The sequence below is a fragment of the Amblyraja radiata genome, chromosome 4 (assembly GCF_010909765.2).
Source record: "Amblyraja radiata isolate CabotCenter1 chromosome 4, sAmbRad1.1.pri, whole genome shotgun sequence".
Taxonomy (NCBI): domain Eukaryota; kingdom Metazoa; phylum Chordata; class Chondrichthyes; order Rajiformes; family Rajidae; genus Amblyraja; species Amblyraja radiata.
In genome coordinates, this window is record NC_045959.1 from 77,271,627 (window position 1) to 77,290,517 (window position 18,891).

General features: G+C 39.2%; 1 protein-coding gene across 6 annotated transcripts in view; it reads left to right on the top strand.

Annotated features, from left to right (window-relative positions):
• The window catches only part of chd7 (chromodomain helicase DNA binding protein 7), a 230,020-nt gene that overhangs the window by 122,637 nt on the left and 88,492 nt on the right, over nucleotides 1–18,891 (top strand). For all 6 annotated transcript variants that reach the window (XM_033019785.1, XM_033019780.1, XM_033019784.1 and 3 more), the window contains 4 exons: nucleotides 2,847–2,966; nucleotides 7,324–7,383; nucleotides 8,164–8,219; nucleotides 15,889–16,006. In XM_033019785.1, coding sequence (XP_032875676.1) covers nucleotides 2,847–2,966; nucleotides 7,324–7,383; nucleotides 8,164–8,219; nucleotides 15,889–16,006 — 354 coding nt within the window. The remainder of the gene's footprint in view (nucleotides 1–2,846; nucleotides 2,967–7,323; nucleotides 7,384–8,163; nucleotides 8,220–15,888; nucleotides 16,007–18,891) is intronic.

The window sequence follows — 18,891 nt, forward strand, 5'->3', positions numbered from 1 at the left end:
GTTCTCATCAGGACTTTCGCGTCGATCTGTGGGTCGAATTTGCTCCCCCGGCCATGGCTCTGGAGCTCTGGCCCAGCTTGGCCGGTGCCAACAGGTCTGTTTCCATAACAGACATGTGCAGCCAAATGGCATGTTGAATTTGCCCACTGCGGCCGGGGCTCTGGAACTCCACCTGGCCAGAGCCATCAGATGCCATGGTCGACTTCAGAGGCCAACGTTATAGTCGGCCAGTCAATGGTGTCTCGGCCTCTGGGCAGCCCCTGTGGATCGTTTCAGTAATGTGGTATTGAACACTGAGCTGTAATCAATGAACAACATTGACTGCATGGAAAGATTCAACTTGACATTCTTATTGTCCAAGTGGTACATTGCAGAGGGGAGAACCAGCAAAATTATATCCGGTCTTTATCAGTTGTTGCGGTATGCAAATTGTAGTGGGTCAGGTCACCACTATCCTACCCTCATCAATCACTTTTGTCACTTCATCAATAAACTCATTCAAGAAACATCAACTGCTCTGTAGGTGAGGTGCTATTCAAGTACTTTGCATCTCTTTTCACCAAGGAGAAGAACATGGAAGTCAGTGAGATCAGTGTAGAGAATATCAAAGGCAGTTTGAGATTATGAAGGTGATTGTGTTGGGGCTCTTGAAGAGAATTAAAGTGGATACCTCCCCAGGACCTGATGGGATCTAACCCAGGTTATTGAGAGAGGCAAGAGAGGAGATTGCAGGAGCGTTGACAAAGATTTTTTCATCTTGTCTAGTCACAGGTAAGATCCCGGAGAACTGGAGAGTAGCCAATGCTGTTCCTTTATTTAAGAAGGGAAATAGAGAGAATTATAGACCAGTGAGCCGCACGTCTGAAAGAGAATGGGTAATAAGACACGGTTATCATGGCTTTGTATGCGAGATGTCATGTCTTGCTACTTTGATCAAGTTTTTTGAGGAAGTGATGAAGGTTGAGCAGTGGATATGGTCTACATGGATTTTAGTAAGGCATTTGATAATGTACCCCCTGGTAGGCTAATCCTGGAGCAGGGGATTAACGGTGACCTGGTCATGGGTTTGGCACTGGCTTATTGATAGAAGACAGGGTTGACCTGGTTGTGGTTCGGGTTGGAGGTCTGTGACCAGCGGAGTTCCACGGGGATGTGTGCTGGGTACCTCTTATGTTTGTGATAATATAAATGACTTGGATGTCAATGCATTTGAGTTGGTTTGTAAGTTTGCAGATGATACTAAGATTGCTGGGGATCACGGTCATTGAGGAAGGCTGTCAAACTTAATAGCGGCATGCAGATGAGCTATGAAATGGGCGGTTGGATTTTAATCTGAGCAAGTATGAGGTGTTTCACTTTGGGAGGTTAAATGTAAGGTGAGGGGGGGGGGGGTCAAGGAACGAGTGTTCACGTCACAACCCTGTTTCCACCACCACTCAAAAGAAGCGCAAGACAGACACCATTGTATGCAGATGCCGAGAAATGTGACTAATCTTGTGATGTGGACTCGATAAGAAGAAGAATGTAAGGGGAAAGTATACAATTGTTGTACAGAGGGTTCTTGGGGTCCAAGTCTATAGCTCCCTGAATGTAGCAAGTAATGGTAAAGAAGGCTTATGGTATACTTGCTTTCATAGGCTGGGGCATTGAGTATTGGAGTTAGGAAGTTATGCAACTTTATAGGAGTTTGGTTAGGCCTCATTTGAGTATTATGTCCAGATCTGGTCGCCCCATTACAGGAAGGATGTTGAGGTTTTGGAAATGATGGTTTACCAGAATGGATGCTTATTGCATCCAAATGTATTAAGAGTTTTACTTTTCCACACAATTTAGTTTCAGATTGGTTAGAGGTTTGATATGGAGGATTAGTTTGAAAAGTGCAGATTTTTCATGGATGGTGGAGCAGTCACATCACTTAATGCATCTGCTGGCAGATGGCCATAAATCACATTTTGAGGATATGGATAATGGTCATCTTTGACAGATGGGAGAGTTGAAGAGATGAGAATATAGAATAGCAGGAAATAGGTAAGAAATAAGTTGCTTTTGTTTAAAAACTTTGGGTAACATCGGCACAACAGTAACAGATTATTTAATGCAAGTGGTCTGCAGTTATTTACCTTATCCCGTTTTGAACATCCTTAAGGGCCTGTCCCACTTGGTGAATTTTTCAGCAACTGCCAGCGTCATATCGGGGTCGGCAAAAGATTTTGAACATTTCAAAATCCAGCGGCGACAAAAAATGTTGCGACATTTGAAAAAACACTCTGCGTCATAAGTCATCACGCCGAATCACGCTGCAAATTTTTCGGTGACCTGATAGGTCAGTCAATGATGCCGGCAGTCGCCGAAAAAATCTCGAAGTGGGATAGGCCCTTTACTCTATTCTAATGTGTATACATGTTCCTCTTTAAATGTAGCCATGTTGTTCTCGGATACACATTGTAGCACTCCATTTCTAAAGCACTTCAGTAAAGACGTTCCTCCCAAATTCCCTGTTGAAATTAACAATGTATATTATGTTCATTTATAACTTGATAGATACGCAAGTGAGCAACAAAAGCATTGTTTTATAAACACTCATTGGGAAGATGAGCTATTCTAAAGTCAATATTATGAAACATTTCTCAAGAACGTAACCTCAGTTGACCCTAGTCTGTAATCGTTTTCTTATAGAATGCAAGAAAAATTGATACACCACAAATTTTTAGGCCCGCAATTTATGCCCAATTTGAATTTTCTGTACTTGTACAGCTCTTAAATTGGAATTAATGTAAATTTGAAATTGTTAGCCAAATGTTACTGATATTACAGCTGAACTTTTGTGGGTTTTTTTCTGTTTTCAGAAGCGCCGTTCCAGTCGACAAGTGAAAAGGAAACGCTATACGGAGGATTTAGAGTTTAAAATATCTGATGATGATGATGCAGGAAAAGATTCCCCATTAAACACTTCACAATCAGAGCAGGTATTTGCCTTAAGTCATCAACCATTAACAGTTTAAATTTAAACACTAATGATTTTAATCTTAGAGGTTTTTAATTGAGGTACTTCAGTTTTCATTCCTTTGGTATGAGTGAATTGATGGGGAAAATTGTCACGCATTATACCTACTAAGCTAACTAATAATACTATTAATAGCATTTAAGAATTTTAACAACATTTGTTTATTCAGTTATAAGGTAGCATTTGTGTAAATGCTCCAAATATTTTGTAGCAAATATAAGCTAAAATTAGTTAATGGCAATCACAACAGTTAAAATCTGGTATAATTTGGACCGTAGAATTTCATTGATCCAGCAATCTTTTACGTTGCATAATTTTACATTAGGTGGGCGACGCAGCTGCAATGTTGTCTACATGTGGACATCTTGGTGATGGGGTGGTACAAAGGGTCAGAGTATGCGCACAGAACGCATACAGAAGGACGTGTGCTTTTACTTAGTCATTCTCAGCAGTTGGCTGCTTGCCAGATCTGCCTTGTTATCAGGAAGATGATTTGAATGTAAGACTGTGGAGATATCTTGTTCTAGTTATGTTGGGCCGTAGTCTGGCTGTATTGGAATATTGTGTACAGTTCTGCATGGCCTACCCAAGGTTGATGCACTTTCTCTGGGATTGCTGGGCACCACAGGTGTTGGGGTATATCCTGGACAGGAGGGTTTTGATTTGATGTGCATTTTCATAAATATGAATTGAGAATGATGTAAATGTTGCAAATATTAAAATATTTTCCTTAAAATGGGACTATTTGCAATATATGGTCTGCAGAGATGGTTAATAAAATTAATTCCTGCGAATATAGGTTGGGTCTATATTCTGGGGGTTGGGAAAAAATGGTGATTTCAATAAAAAGTGTTGAAATGTGGAATTGGTTTCCCTGTTGGATTGTCTAGAATCCCTAGAGTCGCTAGTCAGAAGTAAACAGTGAGTTGTTTGAGGTGGAGACCAGAAATCTGCTCCCAGTGGTTCATGCTTTTTTTAAAATCCTGTACCCATAAGAGCTCTGGAAGCTCAATTTCAAGACAGATTACCATAATTTCGTGCATTAAGGAAATTGAATGATATGGTTTTAAAGCTGAGGTAAAATTGAATGATATGGTTTTTAATGCTGAGGTAAAGGTTTAGCCATGATGTTGCTGGATGGTAGACAAGGCAGGCAGGACCAATTCACATCATGCTGCTGTTCCTTAAAGACAATAGGTGCAGGAGTAGGTAATTCGGCCCTTCTAGTAGATCTAAAACATTCATTGAGGTTTACAGTTGGTCTTCCAGTATTGATCCAACAAAACTGGGATAATTAGCACCGGTTCTCAAACATTTTCCCCTTTCAAGAGGATTAATAATCTGAGTTCACTCCAGAGCCATATGTTACATTTATTAAGGTGCTATACAAAGGTTAATATTTATGAACCCATTCAATGCAAATTTCCTGTCATCGTGGTGTTTTCTTTTTTTCCCTAAAGCCAAATTCCTTTGAGTTAGCAAGCATTTAGCTTTGAAGTAAGGCCTTGTTTATTCTTGGGGTTTGTTGCAATTGTAGGAATTTTTTCATGAGCTTGCAGGGATGAGCAATAAATGCTGACCTCATTGGGATATATAGGTCCAAGGTTTTCAGAGAAGTATAAAACCTGGTTGATACTTAAATTAACGGTTCAAACTGTCAATAAATTGCACGTGGGCAGCCAAGCCAATGTGCAGAGTTGAAGGATACTTTGGATTGATGATTGGATGAGATAATTGGATTAAAAGGAAATAGAAATAAAGGTAGGAGAGGAAAGGAAGATAGTGATGACTGCAAATAGGAAAAATGCAAAAAGTAGTGAAAGAGGATGCGATGGAAGAGGGGATTCTGAACCTCCATGTAGGTGGGTACGAAGGTATTGGTCAGGGTTGATGGCTTGCCACTTGGGTCCTTTACCAAAGGGATAGGGCATTTCATGAGTCTGATTCTGTTTTGGTAAGCTGCATGGCTGGCTAACCTATATAAAGGTTGGATGTGGCCAAGCAGTTGCAATAGGCCGAGTGAAATGTTGTAGAGGCTACATCAAGGGCTTAAAATTGTTAATTGGTTTACGTATACAACATGGCTGCTGGTTGAGACAAGTTAATGGTACTCGACAGTGACACTTAGTGGCCAGCATTTGAAATTACAAAAATACAATGTTTCCGGTGTGACACTGCAATTTATAAATTGTATGTGTAATTTTAGCCAGCATCTATCTTGTAATCAGAATAACAAATACTGCATCCCAATTGACTAAACATCCATGTATCGACCAGAAGCTAGGATGTTTAAAATGTATTTTGAAGCACAAACTGGAGAAGAAAATTACAACTGAAGAAGGGTCTCGACCCGAAACGTCACCCATTCCTTCTCTCCAGAGATGCTGCCTGTCCCGCTGAGTTACTCCAGCATTTTTTGTCTACCTTTTAGGTTACAATATTACAATATCTTAACATCAATATTTGGACACATCAAAATTCTAACAATTTAAATTGTTATAAATTGGCAGATATCCTGTGATCACACTTAAAATAGGAGTGCATTCTCTTTTTCCTGCCACCAGACCACATTGCAAATCCCATAGTATCTTTTTTTTTAAACTGTCCACTCTTCACTCTTCCTGGGTGAATGTATGGCGGATTTGGAGAATTTTGCGGAGACTGCATTGATAGCATAATTTCAATGCTTTGAGGTGCCTGCTATAGGTAGTCCAGGTCTCAAAACATATAAATTCTCAGGGTCACGACTTCCTGATAGGCTGCCTCGACCTGATGCCTTGATCTTCATATTTTCTTTCCCTTATTTGACCAAAGGCTGTGTTGGTACATTGAAGGCACTGGTGAATATCATTAATACCTGCCTGTGCAGCTTGGCCTCCCAACGTTATTTGTAGTCTTCCCCTCCCACCACCCCAATCATTGCACATCCTCAATCCTTTCCACTCGTCATTTTAATTTCATGTATCTTGTGTTTTACAACTGTTGGCAGACCAATTTCCCCTCCTGGGATAAATAAAGTTTGATCGTATTGTATCGTTACCAATATTGTTTGAGGGCATTGTGGCATAATGTGGGCAAATTGGCAGAGAAACGCATGTCATATAGATGCTGAATGCATGCAGATGCCAGCTGCATACTTAAGATGAGTTAAAGATGCTGTATAAAACCATAGGTTTATTCTATTTTCTCATATATTTGGACTTAATTATGTCTATGTTATTACTATTAGCATCCGTGTAGTGCCTTTTAACTAAGGGGCAATACACAATTTACTGTCAATATGGTGAGCTGCTGCTTACCCCTTAACTGCATGAGCCTCAAATTGCTATGTTAAATCTCAGTTTCCCTCTCTCTAACCCAACAAGTTTCCCATTCCCATCTTAAGGCTTAAGAAGGCTCCCGATCCGAAACGTCCCCTGTCCATATTTTCCAAGGATGCTGCCTGACACACTGAGTTACTCCAGCATTGTGTCTTAAAATGGAATGAATCTTTAGTCTTTTGCTGATCATGGGTCTATCCTATAATTTCCTGCTCGAATAGCCTATTTCAAAGAAACATTTACTTTGTAAAGGTATTTTAATTTGTAGCTAATTGATGCTTTGCATTTGTGCGAAGTTGAGTTTATCTGAACTGCTACTGAAACTTTGATATGGTGGCCGTTCAATTATGCTAGGAAAATCATTTACTATTTTGGATTCTCATTAGCCATCCACAGTAGTTCCTCACAAGCTTTGTTGGGAGTTTGTGGCATTATTTCTGGCTTAATTCATGGGATCAAATCTCGTACAATATGTGCAGCATCTGTCGCAAGTTGCTCATGGTAGTTCATTAAAATGCTTCTTAACTGTTTTATATTGTCTTAGAATTGTGCTGAGCAAGTTTACAAGATATTCAGTATTTTCATTGCAAACCACTTCCTTAGTCAAGAAATACTGCAATGTGTAAATTTTGCAAGGAAGCCATCTACGTCTAGACCTAACAAGTGAAACAAGTTGGCATTATGATAAGTATTGTTGGTTTTAAATAGCAAATGTGTGTAAAATAATATGTTTGGAATTTGGCTGCTCAATTTCATCTAATTGGCAGAGCACAGCTCATAAATTCTGTAATTCCCATTGTTCCCAAATGTTCTGTATCCATTTTCTAAATTTTGAATATCCTTGTCCCATGTCTATTTGTATTGTGTTTGCTGGGTGTACAGCCAATTTGTTCAGGTGCTGCTTCTGCTTCTGAGGTTGCTTGTAGGGTGCATGCATTTGCAGGCAGATGATTAGATATGGAAGATGTGCACAATTTAATATTAAAATTGGCTTTTTAGGATATGGCAACTGGTCCAGTTACTGAGAAGATCATGAGTATGCGAATAGTGAAGAAAACGGTAAGTATTGAAAGTCTTAAAGTGCGATATCTGGGGTGTAATTGACTTGCTCTTTTCCTTATTCTCAATTTTCAGTCTCTAGCATAGATATTTGAACTGTCATTAACAGCTGGTGGCTATGTAACGGTAGCACATAGAATTTAAGTGTATTAAAATCCTTTTGGCGGCTGTTGATTGTATGGATTGACGTTAATTTAGCAGTTTGAATGGTTGGCCTTATACTGAAAAATGATCGGTGTAATATGTACTTAGCAAAGAATACATAATTCTGGATTTATTAGCTTCTGTTTGAGTTTTAAATTTTCACTGATAGGGGCTCTGTTTTAAATTCCAGTACATTTTGAGATTAGTTTTTAAGATTGCCAACAATAATACTTGTGGCTTCCAGTAGTGCAGCTGCAAACTGGCTGCTGCCTCGGGAAATGGTACATTTGGCATCTGCTTAACACTGTGGGTTTGGCAGGAAGCCAGGTCGAGGTCAGGTTATTGTGAATGGAGTAGCTGGTGGTTAAGGAGGAGATAAAATGATTCATGAGTTGGTTGACACAGTAAGCAGAGTAGGTTGGAATTGATAGCTTTTTTTTGTAGGGGTGTTGCAGGGGAAAATGTAATCTCCGCCAAAGGAAACTTTTGGTGTTCTTTTCTTTCTAATTCTACTTAAGTACATTACAACTGCGTCCCTATAACCACTTCACGGCGGTGAAGTGTCTGGGGAATTAAATGACAAGTGACAAATGGTTTGTGTCTACATTGGGCTCTAAAATGTGCTTGTGATTTCAGACCGAGTCTGGAGAAGAAGTTGAAGTAGAAGAACTATTTGTAAAATACAAAAACTAGTAAGTATGCTTGTGGATTAATTTTAAAACAGAAGTGAACGGCAGCACAAAGATTGATGAAAATTATTTCCTTTACCCATGAGGGTTATTGTTCTGAGCATAATTTTTGAAAGGCGCTGTGGCAAAATAAATACCCTCAAATTAACGTCCCACTCAATTATTGTCTTCAAGTCATCCTAAGGGACTGCACACTTCATAATTCTGAATTTATCTACAATATAACTTTCATAAACAATTTAAATATTTGCTAACAAACAGGAAGGAAATAAGATGAATGTAAAAAAGCAAAAATAAACTGTCTAAACAGCAGTAAAGAAAATAAACAGCAACATCAACAAGCTCTAATTGTCAAAGAGCAGAAGGAAGACCACTGAAAGGGGAAAAACGTGCTTTTAAACTTCAGATTCCTTTTAGCTGCCATCATATGTCACTAACTAGAGGGCAAGGTATTAAAGAACGTGCATTCCAATAACCTCGAATAACATAAGATTTTATAGAAATGCTTTGCAGACCTTTCAGTAAGTGAGGAAAGAAAGATAAACATGTCTGTTTTGTATCCTTCAAACGTGTAAGATGGTTTGATGTATGTTTTAAACAAGTATAGGTGCAGAAAAGGGGAAAAACCAAAGGGAGAACCTGAAGGGAGTGACATCAAATGATGAGCAGGACCATTGCCAGAATGTCATGTCTGTTAAAACAAAACAAATGAAAGCAGTGGTAAGATCCTGGCAATCTGCTTGAATTAATGTGAATTCCTCCACGGAGACTGAATGGAAGAGGGGTTCTTCTCAGTTTTTCCCATACAATAATGAAAATTCAACTTCCATAATTGACAATTTTTTTTAATTAGTGCTTTTTCCACTGTTTTGGTAGAATGCTGATTACAGTTTGGCTGATGGTCTGAAAGGGTAGGGCATGCAACAATGCAGAAATTGTGCAATCATCACCAATTGCAATTTACACAATTAATATATAAATGCATTGGCACAGGTGTGCATCATGCTCTGAAATTTGTGTGCCTACAATAAGAGAACAAATCTATATATTTTCCTCAAATTCATACATCCATGGATATGGGTATAATTTACAAATATGGAGGACATGAAAACAATCTAACTGAGTTGATAAGCATGATATCCAGCACAGGCTTTCTCAAATAATTTCTGATAGTTTTGTCAACTTTTTACCCCATTCACTTGTCTATTTTAGATTTTTTTTCAAAAATAATATTGTTTTGTTTTCTTTGTACAAATCCAAACATTTTCGCTACAAATACCTTAAAGGTTAGATGTTATTTTCATGTGAATGATTTCTTGTACACAAAAAATCTATAGCTGAATCTAACACTTCCTTAAGAATTTAGTTTAGAGATATAGCACGTACGGAAACATGCCCTTCAGCCCACCGTGTCTGCACTGACTAGTGATCCCCGCACATTAATACTATTCCACACATATTCATTTTACATTGATACTAAGCCAGTTAACCTACAGACCTGTATGTCTTTGGAGTGTGGAAAGAAACCACAGATCTTGAAGAAAACCCACGTGGTCGTGGGAAGAACATACAGTGCCCTCCATAATGTTTGGGACACTCATTTATTTATATGCCTCTGTACTCCACAATTTGAGATTTGTAATAGAAAAATTCACAAGTGGTGAAGTGCACTTTGTCAGATTTTAATAAATGCCATTTTTATACATTTTGGGTTCGCCATGTAGAAATTACAGCTGTGGTTATACATGGTCCCCCACATTTCAGGTCACCGTCATGTTCGGGACACAGCAATGTCATGCAAATGAAAGTAGTTATGTTTAGTATTTTGTTGCATTTCCTTTGCATGCAATGACTGCTTGAAGTTTGCAATTCATGGACATCACCAATTGCTGGGTGTCTTCTCTGGTGATGCTCTGCCAGGCCTGTATTGCAGCCATCTTTAGCTTATGCTTGTTTTGGGGGCTAGTCCCCTTCAGTTTTCTCTTCAGCATATAAAAGGCATGCTCAATTGGGTGATTAACTTGACCACTCAAGAATTTACCATTTTTTAGCTTTGAAAAACTCCTTTATTTTCATTATGAAACAGATTTCATTATGCTACTACCATCAGCAGTTGTATCATCAATGACGATAAGTGAGCCAGTACCTTCAGCAGCCATACATGTCCAGGCCATAACACCCCCACCACCATGTTTCACAGATGAGGTGGTATGCTTTGGTTCTTGGGCAGTTCCTTCTCTTCTCCATACTTTGCTCTTGCTATCACTCTCATATAAGTTAATCTTCGTCTCATCAGTCCACAAGAACTTTTTCCAGAACTGTGGTCGTTTTTTTTCAGAACTTTTTGGCAAACTATAACCCTGGGCCATCCTATTTTCGCAGCTAAACAATGGGTTGCATCTTGCAGTGTAGCCTCTGTATTTCTGTTCATGAAGTCTTCTGCGGACAGAGGTCATTGACAAATCCACATCTGACTCCTGAAGAGTGTTTCTGTTCTGTCGGACAGGTGTTTGGGGATTTTTCTTTGTTATAGACTGAGTGGGACCCATTGGGTCCCAGTCACATGGGAGGCCTGGTCCCCCCCAATGCAACCCATTCCCAAACGCAATATTCCACCACTCACCTGTTCCCCCAACGCAATATTCCACCACTCACCTGTTCCCCCAACGCAACCCGTTACCCCAAAGAAAAAAAGGGGGGGTGTGGGAGAGGGATGGAGGGGGAAGAGGGGGTGGTCGCAGCAGACGCACCTTACAGTCTGCTCACTATCCACCTTCAGCTTTCGGCCTCACGCAGTAGCTCCCGGTCCCACTCCAACTTCACAGAGGCTTCCAGTTCAACTTAACAGCTCCCGGCTCACACTGCTCTTTGCCCGCACACTGCTGAAGGACTCAGCCCCGCCTCCGGGATTTTATTCTCCGCGTGTGCCGGAAGGGGCGTTATCTTCACGGTCACATGACAGGTGAGAAGACCAATCTGCTGATCTCACGATATTTTAAACCTTCATAACTTTTCGAACATTTCACCGATCAGAACAAAACTTGGTGCGCTTGGAGAAGAGGAGAACGGTGAGTGAGGTGGCGAAAATATTCTAGCGATATAGATGACCGTTTTTGAGCAAATGTAAAAAAAAAACAGACCGGAAGTGGTTAAGATGAGAGTTTTAGTGACAGTATAGATAAAAGACGATAGAGAGAATTCTGTCATCAGCTGTGGAGATCTTCCTTGGCCTGCCGATCCATATGCGATTAGTAAGCTCACCAGTGCTCTATTTCTTCTTAATGATGTTCCAAACAGTTGATTTTGGTAAGCCTAAGGTTTGGCTGATGTCTCTAACAATTTTAATTGTGTTTCTCAGTCTCATAATAGCTTTGTTGACTTTCATTGGCACAAATTTGGTCCTCATGTTGATAAACAGCAATAAAAGTTTCTAAATGTCATGGAAAGACTGGAGGAAAGACTATGTGCTGAAAGCTCTCTTATACCTGCATTAAGGAGGCAATTAAACTCACCTGAGCAATTACAAAACACATGTGAAGCCATGTATCCCAAACATCATGGTGCCCTGAAATGGGGGGGGAGGGGGGGGACTATGTATAAACACTGCTGTAATTTCTACATGGTGAAACCAAAATGTATAAAAGTCTGACAAAGTACACTTTAACCACATGTGATTTTTTTTTATTACAAATCTCAAATTGTGGAGTACAGAGGCAAATAAATAAATAATGGGTCTTTGTCCCAAGCATTATGGAGCAACTCCGTATAGACAAGCGCCAGTAGTCTGGATTGAACCTGGGTGTCTGGCGCTGTAAGATAGCAACTCCACCGTTGCGCCACCGAGCCACCCTTAGCATTGGTGCTGGTAGATTATTAATTTTTGGTTTAATGTGACACAGAACTCGTATCTTTCAAATATAACATTGGCCTGACTCCGTCCATAGCCTTCCATGATAAACTTCATATTGAAACTCCTCGTTGACTGCTGAAATAAGGAGGACCAGATCGTTAGTGTGGTTGTTATCTGTCCTAAATGAAAATTAGAAAACAAACTTCGGATGCTGAAAATCTGACAAAGAAGACAAAATCCTGGGTACACTGCAGTCAGACAGCATCTGTGGAAAGAGAAATGGTTAACACTTCTGTTTGAATAGTCTAAGTTTTGACAAATGGACTTGCACTTGAAAGAGTTCTGACAAAGCGACTTGCACTTAACTCTGTTTTTAATTTCATTGATGCCTGCTGATCTCAGTGCTTCGGAAATTTTCTGTTGCTATATGCACTGATTATTTAAACTTTGGTTGTGGGCTGTGTACCATTTGTGTTGATAGTCATATGGATGGAATTCTGTCCAGACCACCTGGTATTCATTTATTTTTTGGGCATAAATGAGTTGGGAATGACAACCAATTATTGGCCACATAGAAACATTCTCTATCCTTCTGCAATGCATCATTATTATCAAGGGTCGAGGTAGAATTTTATCCATCAATTGCTAACTCGGCTCAGATCAAATATTGAATGTGGACTTCAGTGTGTATACTTTTCCATAGGAAACTAAAATACAAATGGTGAAAATAAAGTTTGTTAGGTGGTACTATGCAAATTAGTTTGTTGGTCAGTCCTAATTTTGCTCAGTGTACATGAGAAAAAATTGGCAGAACTATTTCCATAGAGATATTAATCAAGTTTTATCATTAATATCTCTATGGAAATTGATTCTTCGATTCTGTATCTAAACAATCGAAAAGCAAAATACTTCAGATGCTCGAAATATGACATAAAAATATACTCTGGTCAGGCAGCATTTGTGGACCATGATGCCCCATCTAAGCAAGTCTCACTTGCCCATGGTTAGGCCATCTCCTCCCCCCCCCCCCCAACCTTTCCAATGCATGTACATGTCCAAATGTTTTTTAAATGTCATGATTGTACCTGCCATAACTACTTCATCTGGCAGCTCATTTCATGTACACGCTGACATTTGTGTGGGAAAAAAAGTCGCCCTTCAAATTCATATTAAATCTTTGAATTGAATGATCATGGTGTTACTGACTGAGAGGATGGTAAACTTTGTGATGGACATTGTCTACGCAGGAGCAAATAGAGAAGAATAATTTGAAATATGAAATTGCCGGAAGAAGGAAGTCAAGAAAACTGAATGCTGGAAATTAGATAAAATCTGGAAGTTCATTGCCTGAAACTTAATTTTGCTGTTGAATCTGGAAAGTTTAGTCAGAAGATGAAGATGGGAATAATGCAAAAGTCCAAAGAAACAGACGAGTGAATGGAGAATTAAAATGACAGGCAACTAGAAATCCTGGTTCTCTATATGAACTACCCAGGTGTTCTGCACATGTGCATTTGTTCTGTATTGTAGAGATGAGTGTGTCATGAATGAAGACAATATCATAAACACTGAATGCAATATACTAAATTGGTAGGAGTACAGGTCAATCACTGCTGCACTTGGAAACAATTTAATTTCCTGGAGCAGGAAGGGAGTAGGTGAGAGCAAGTTAAATCTCTTGATATTGTGGGGGAAAGTGTGTATTGCTTGAGGTAAAGCTAAACCAGTGTACCTTGAAAGCAATTGCCTCAAAGATAATGAAGGGTAGCTATGAGGATGGAAGTTAATGTTGTCTGGTGCTGGCATTGGCTTGGTGATATCTGAAAATTACTGAAATCTGTAGATGGAGCAGAATTTATTGAGGATACGTGGATCTCTGTTTTTATTCTAGGTGGGAACAACAGAACTGCAGGAAATGGAACAGATGCAGTTAAGATAAAGACATTATGGAGGCACCGTGTGAAATGTTATTGTCTGAATAGATACATGGAAAGTGCAAAGGGATCCTTATAGGAAGCAGGGTGGGAATCTGGTTAATGCAGTGGGTACTGGTTGATACCCTGCCGCTTTAAATGCAGATGGAAGTTGATGGAGGCGAGGGGAAGAATCGGAAACGCACCATGGGAAAGTGAGGCCAGGATGGAAATTGGCAGCAAAGCTGTTGAAACATTTGAGTTGCGTTAGAGGGGTGGAAAACAGCAGCAATAGCTGTCAACGTACTGGAATAAAAACAGGATGAGTTGGATGGTAGGATTGAAACAGTCCACATTTTTTCTACAAAAAAAAATGAGATCAATGAGATGAGGTGGGTTCATGATTAGAGGGAGTGAATGTCACGAGCATTAGGCCTCTGCAAAATAGAGATCAGTCTACCAAACTTTAACTGCACCATCTTTATTAGTAGGTTGGCCCTCAGTACCCAAATTCCCACAGGTTCGTGGGAAGGGGTGGGGTAGATTACGGTAGGAGGATTGGAAAAATGGTCAATGTCATGTCGTTGGAGTGCACACAGCTTTAATTATAGGAAAAGTGTTGAATATGGGCAATGTGAGAGTCATTCTCCTTGACATCAAGGCAGCATTTGACTGTTCTTAGTATGATGGATCTCAAGTAAATCTGAATTCTCCACTAATATGAGTCATGCCTTTGCCAAATAGAAATAACAATGATTGGTGAAATTGAAGGTCATTCCATTTAAGCTCCAGCACATTACTGCAGTTGTTCAGTATATTGTGCTTGCACAGCCATTCATGATCTTCCCTCAGTTATAATGACAGAAATTAATTTTGGTAGATAATTGCAGTTTTCAGTTCGATTTGCATATTCACGCTGCACATACTTGGGCTAAAAATGGGAAGTAACTTTTAAAAACTAGTGCCAACCAACAAACATCTCATTACCTACAATATCCCTGTAACCTTCAACCGAAACTGAATCTCCCACCGTGAAAATCTAGAATTAATGTTACCCGGATGCTTAATAAGCACATTATTTTGAGCTATTAAAATAGGTCAAATACTTCACTAAATTTGTTGCTCCTCAAAGCTATTTTACCATCGAGAATGCACTGTTCAAGAGTGTAATGGTATTCTCTTGCACTTGCCTGCACAAGTATATTTCCAACATTTTTCAGTTCCTCAATCTTTGAAACAGCTCTTTTATTGGCACCCATTTCCCACCTTGGTTGTGGTTTACTAATCTTGCATGGGTATATGAAATGAAATATTTTTATTACTTCAATGTGCTGCAGTGCATAGTGCACATATGTTACTTTACAGCATGCATCGGCAATGCCTCAAGCTTGCAACTGCTTCCAACTAGAAGGACATACAGCCTGCTGCACAAATTATTTTAAGACATGCACCTATTGGATTTAGGAATATATAATCGTTCATACATGACTGCGCTAATATTCTGGAACTCTACCCAATGCCATTGAAATAAATTCACCAGGTGGAAATATACCCACCAGGTGGATTGTAGTACATCAATGTGGTCGCTCAGCACCCCACCTTCATGTCGTATGGCAATCTCCAGGTCTAATTAAGGAAAAAAAGTTATTGAATTTTGAAAATTAATTCTGTGTGGACGGATGTTATATTCATTTGATTACACTCAAATATTTTTGAACCTTTTTATTCTATTACATTGCAGAGGAATTAAAATAATAACTCCCCCACCCCACCCAAGGCAGGTACAATTGGGTTGTTAATTTTTCTTGCACCAATGTAATAATTGAAGTATTCATATTTTTGGTGATGTGAACTGAGTATATTGTTTCTTTTTCTTTCACCACCCCCTGCCCTTAACCACACCCTTCAGTTCTTACCTTCATTGTCAGTGGACCACTGTGGAGCAACTGGCAAAGGACAAGAGAATTCATCAGAAGATTAAACGCTTCAAAGCAAAGCAGGCACAAATGAATAAGTTTCTTACGGAGGTCAGCAATTTTTTTTTTTTAGATTACATATGCCCATGTGTTGCTCAGAAATCATTTATATAATTGTTTTCTAAGGCCTTTTCCACTTTTATGTTCTTGGTGATCAATGCATTGTCCTTTTGACTTTTTTCCTGTTTTCTTGACTCTACTCCTTTCAGTGATTCTTTTAAAACATTTCTGACTTATTTTGTTTGTTTATTTAATCAGTTGATGACTGCACTACCTGTCGACAGTCAATGCCATGTGCCTTTCCCATTGTTGCCCTTTAGTCGGTTTCCCCCCCAGTTTATTTCTTTTCCTCTGAACCTCTTACTTCCTTCATGTCACCTCTACACAGCATTCTCTGTTTGTCCCTATCCAGTTATTTGTTATCTTTCAGTGACCAGGATATGTTGTCACTTCTTGGGTTAAATAACTACTTTGAGCCATTTAGCCATTTATTTTCTTCCACTGTTGCATTAGGTTAGTCAAGGGTCAAGTTGCATTAAAAATCTATAGTCAGAAATCTTTAATCCTCACACTTTGTTTTCAAATCGTTCCTTGGTCCAGGTTTTCCTTCAACTTCTATTTGACAATGGCAGGCAAGGCAGTGTGGTAGATGTAAGTCGTGATATTCCTTTAATTAATTGATGGACCTTTTTGGACCCCGGCTGATTTTTAAATTTTATTAATTTTTTTTAAAGTGGAAACGAAGATATCAGCTCGCTATTGCTAAAGAAAAATGTAACCCCTAGGGCGTCTGGTTTCATCCAGATCGTTCGTTAAACTGGCCATCATGATCTGAGATTTCAAGTGCATTTGCATTTCCAGTTAAATATTCCAAACTTTTAGTCATTTTCTTAGCCACGCGTTTCAGAATTTGGCAATATTCTGTTCCTTTCTCCATCAGCAGTCTGTTGAAATTGGACCACAACCTAGTCTAATTAAATTCAGACTAGGATTCTTGATCCCCTATTCTCTTTGTAGTACAGTGGTGGCTAATTATATAATTTCACATCATTTGCCCTGACTGGGCACATCTGCTCATGAAACACTGTTTTCATCACTTCCATTCTCCATTATTTAATAAGTCCTTGTTGACCTAGTCCTTTGTCTATCATTAGAAATCTGTTGTCCCTATCCCATCCCTACCATGTCCTGACTTTCCATCACCCATGTTAGCCTAAGTTACCTCCAGACACTACATGATTTCCAATTTAGACAAAGTTTAGACTGACAAGAAGTGTAAATTCTCCCCATCTTTGTAGTTTTTCTGTATCTGCAAATCTCCTGCCCCTCCCCACACCCCCTCTCCTCCACCTTATTTCTGTACTTGTTCTTTGCCCTTATTCAGGGTGGCTCCACATGGCTCCAGACTACTTGCCTCTGATTTAGAAATTATTCCCTAAACGTTTACACCTCTGCAATTCTTTTTTTTAAAGACTTAGCCTAAAAGCCTTTCTTTTTCTTCGACTTTGGGTCACTACTTTATCTCTCAACTTACTTTTTCATCTACAATTATGAGGTGCATTTTGGGGAAGTTGTGCAACCCAAAGGCATTATATTAATATCAATTGCATTGTAAAGCTTAATCCTGTTTTAAGCTTTGTGTCTGATCAAGGTTAAAGGCATATGATCAAATTACTGTATCAAAGTTGTATCGGCTGCAAATGTTGTAATATATTTTACAATTTTGTATTACCGTACGCTTGCCACTGTTCCTTGGTGCTTCTGAAACAACAGCAAGGACTTGTGGCAGGGAGCAGTGCCAGTAGTATGTAAGGTTGGAACAAAAAAAAATATGTATAATTATATACATCGGATTCATTGGATTTAATTTGTCATTTTGTGAATGAACTCAACAGAATGGGTAATTTTCATTGATCATTCCAATACCTAGTTTTGTGCTGAAGGATCCCGACCCAAAACATCTGTACATTCCCTCGTCAGATAATGCCTGACTTGCTGAGGTACTCCAGCACTTTTTTTTCGTTGCAGGCATTCACTTTGCATTACAATTCATGACTTGTACTGTTGTTTTGCTAATTCAGTGTAGCTGCTGTGTGAGAAGACATTGTAATAAGATTTCAAAAATGTAGCTTGGATTAGGAGGGAGGGGAAGAGTGCAAGGGGCTGGAGATCTGATCTCTAAATATGTTGGAGATACTAAATACTTAAAGTGACATTTGTGGATAAAGGAATAATTAACATTTCAGGGACGCATTTCAAAAACTAATGTTTAGCTTGCAGAGAAGCATGGGAGAGTGAAGGATACTGGGGAAATAGGAAGAGCAAAGGAAATGTCTGATAGAATGGAAACCAAGAAAATGGATGACACAGTTCCTCAACTATGAGCGTGCGCTGAAGATGTATTCTTGAGAAGAATATTTTCTTGAGAGCATAAAAAGAGAATAGAGAAGAGAAATAAAAAGTTGAAACTAAGTGGTGCAGACCAAAGCAGTTTATGGAAATTTGAAATAAAGAAGAATGCTTGGAAAGCCGAGTGGGTCAAGCATTATCCGTGGAGCAAGATAATCTTGGTTAAATCAAAACTAGACAGAGATTGAAAAGACAAAAACATGTAAATGTTGGAAATCTGAAACAAAAATGTTTTAGCAAACTACAATAGGTAGTAAGTGCAATTTTGGTATAGTTTCAAAAAGCCCACTTATACTTAATTTAATGAGCTGGACAATGCTGCTCTTCAGCGAGCTGTTTAGTCGAGAGCATTGGCCAGTTACACTGCAGGTCAGTTCTTTCCTTCCATCCAATGCTTTGCAGCACAAAATTGGGGAATAAGCCTGAGGTCAGATTTTGTTACATTTAAAGTTTAAACTATTGCTTCACCGCTGGTTGTGGTCCAGGGTAGAGCATGGCATCCTGAGTTGTGGGGTCAGCTGCATTTC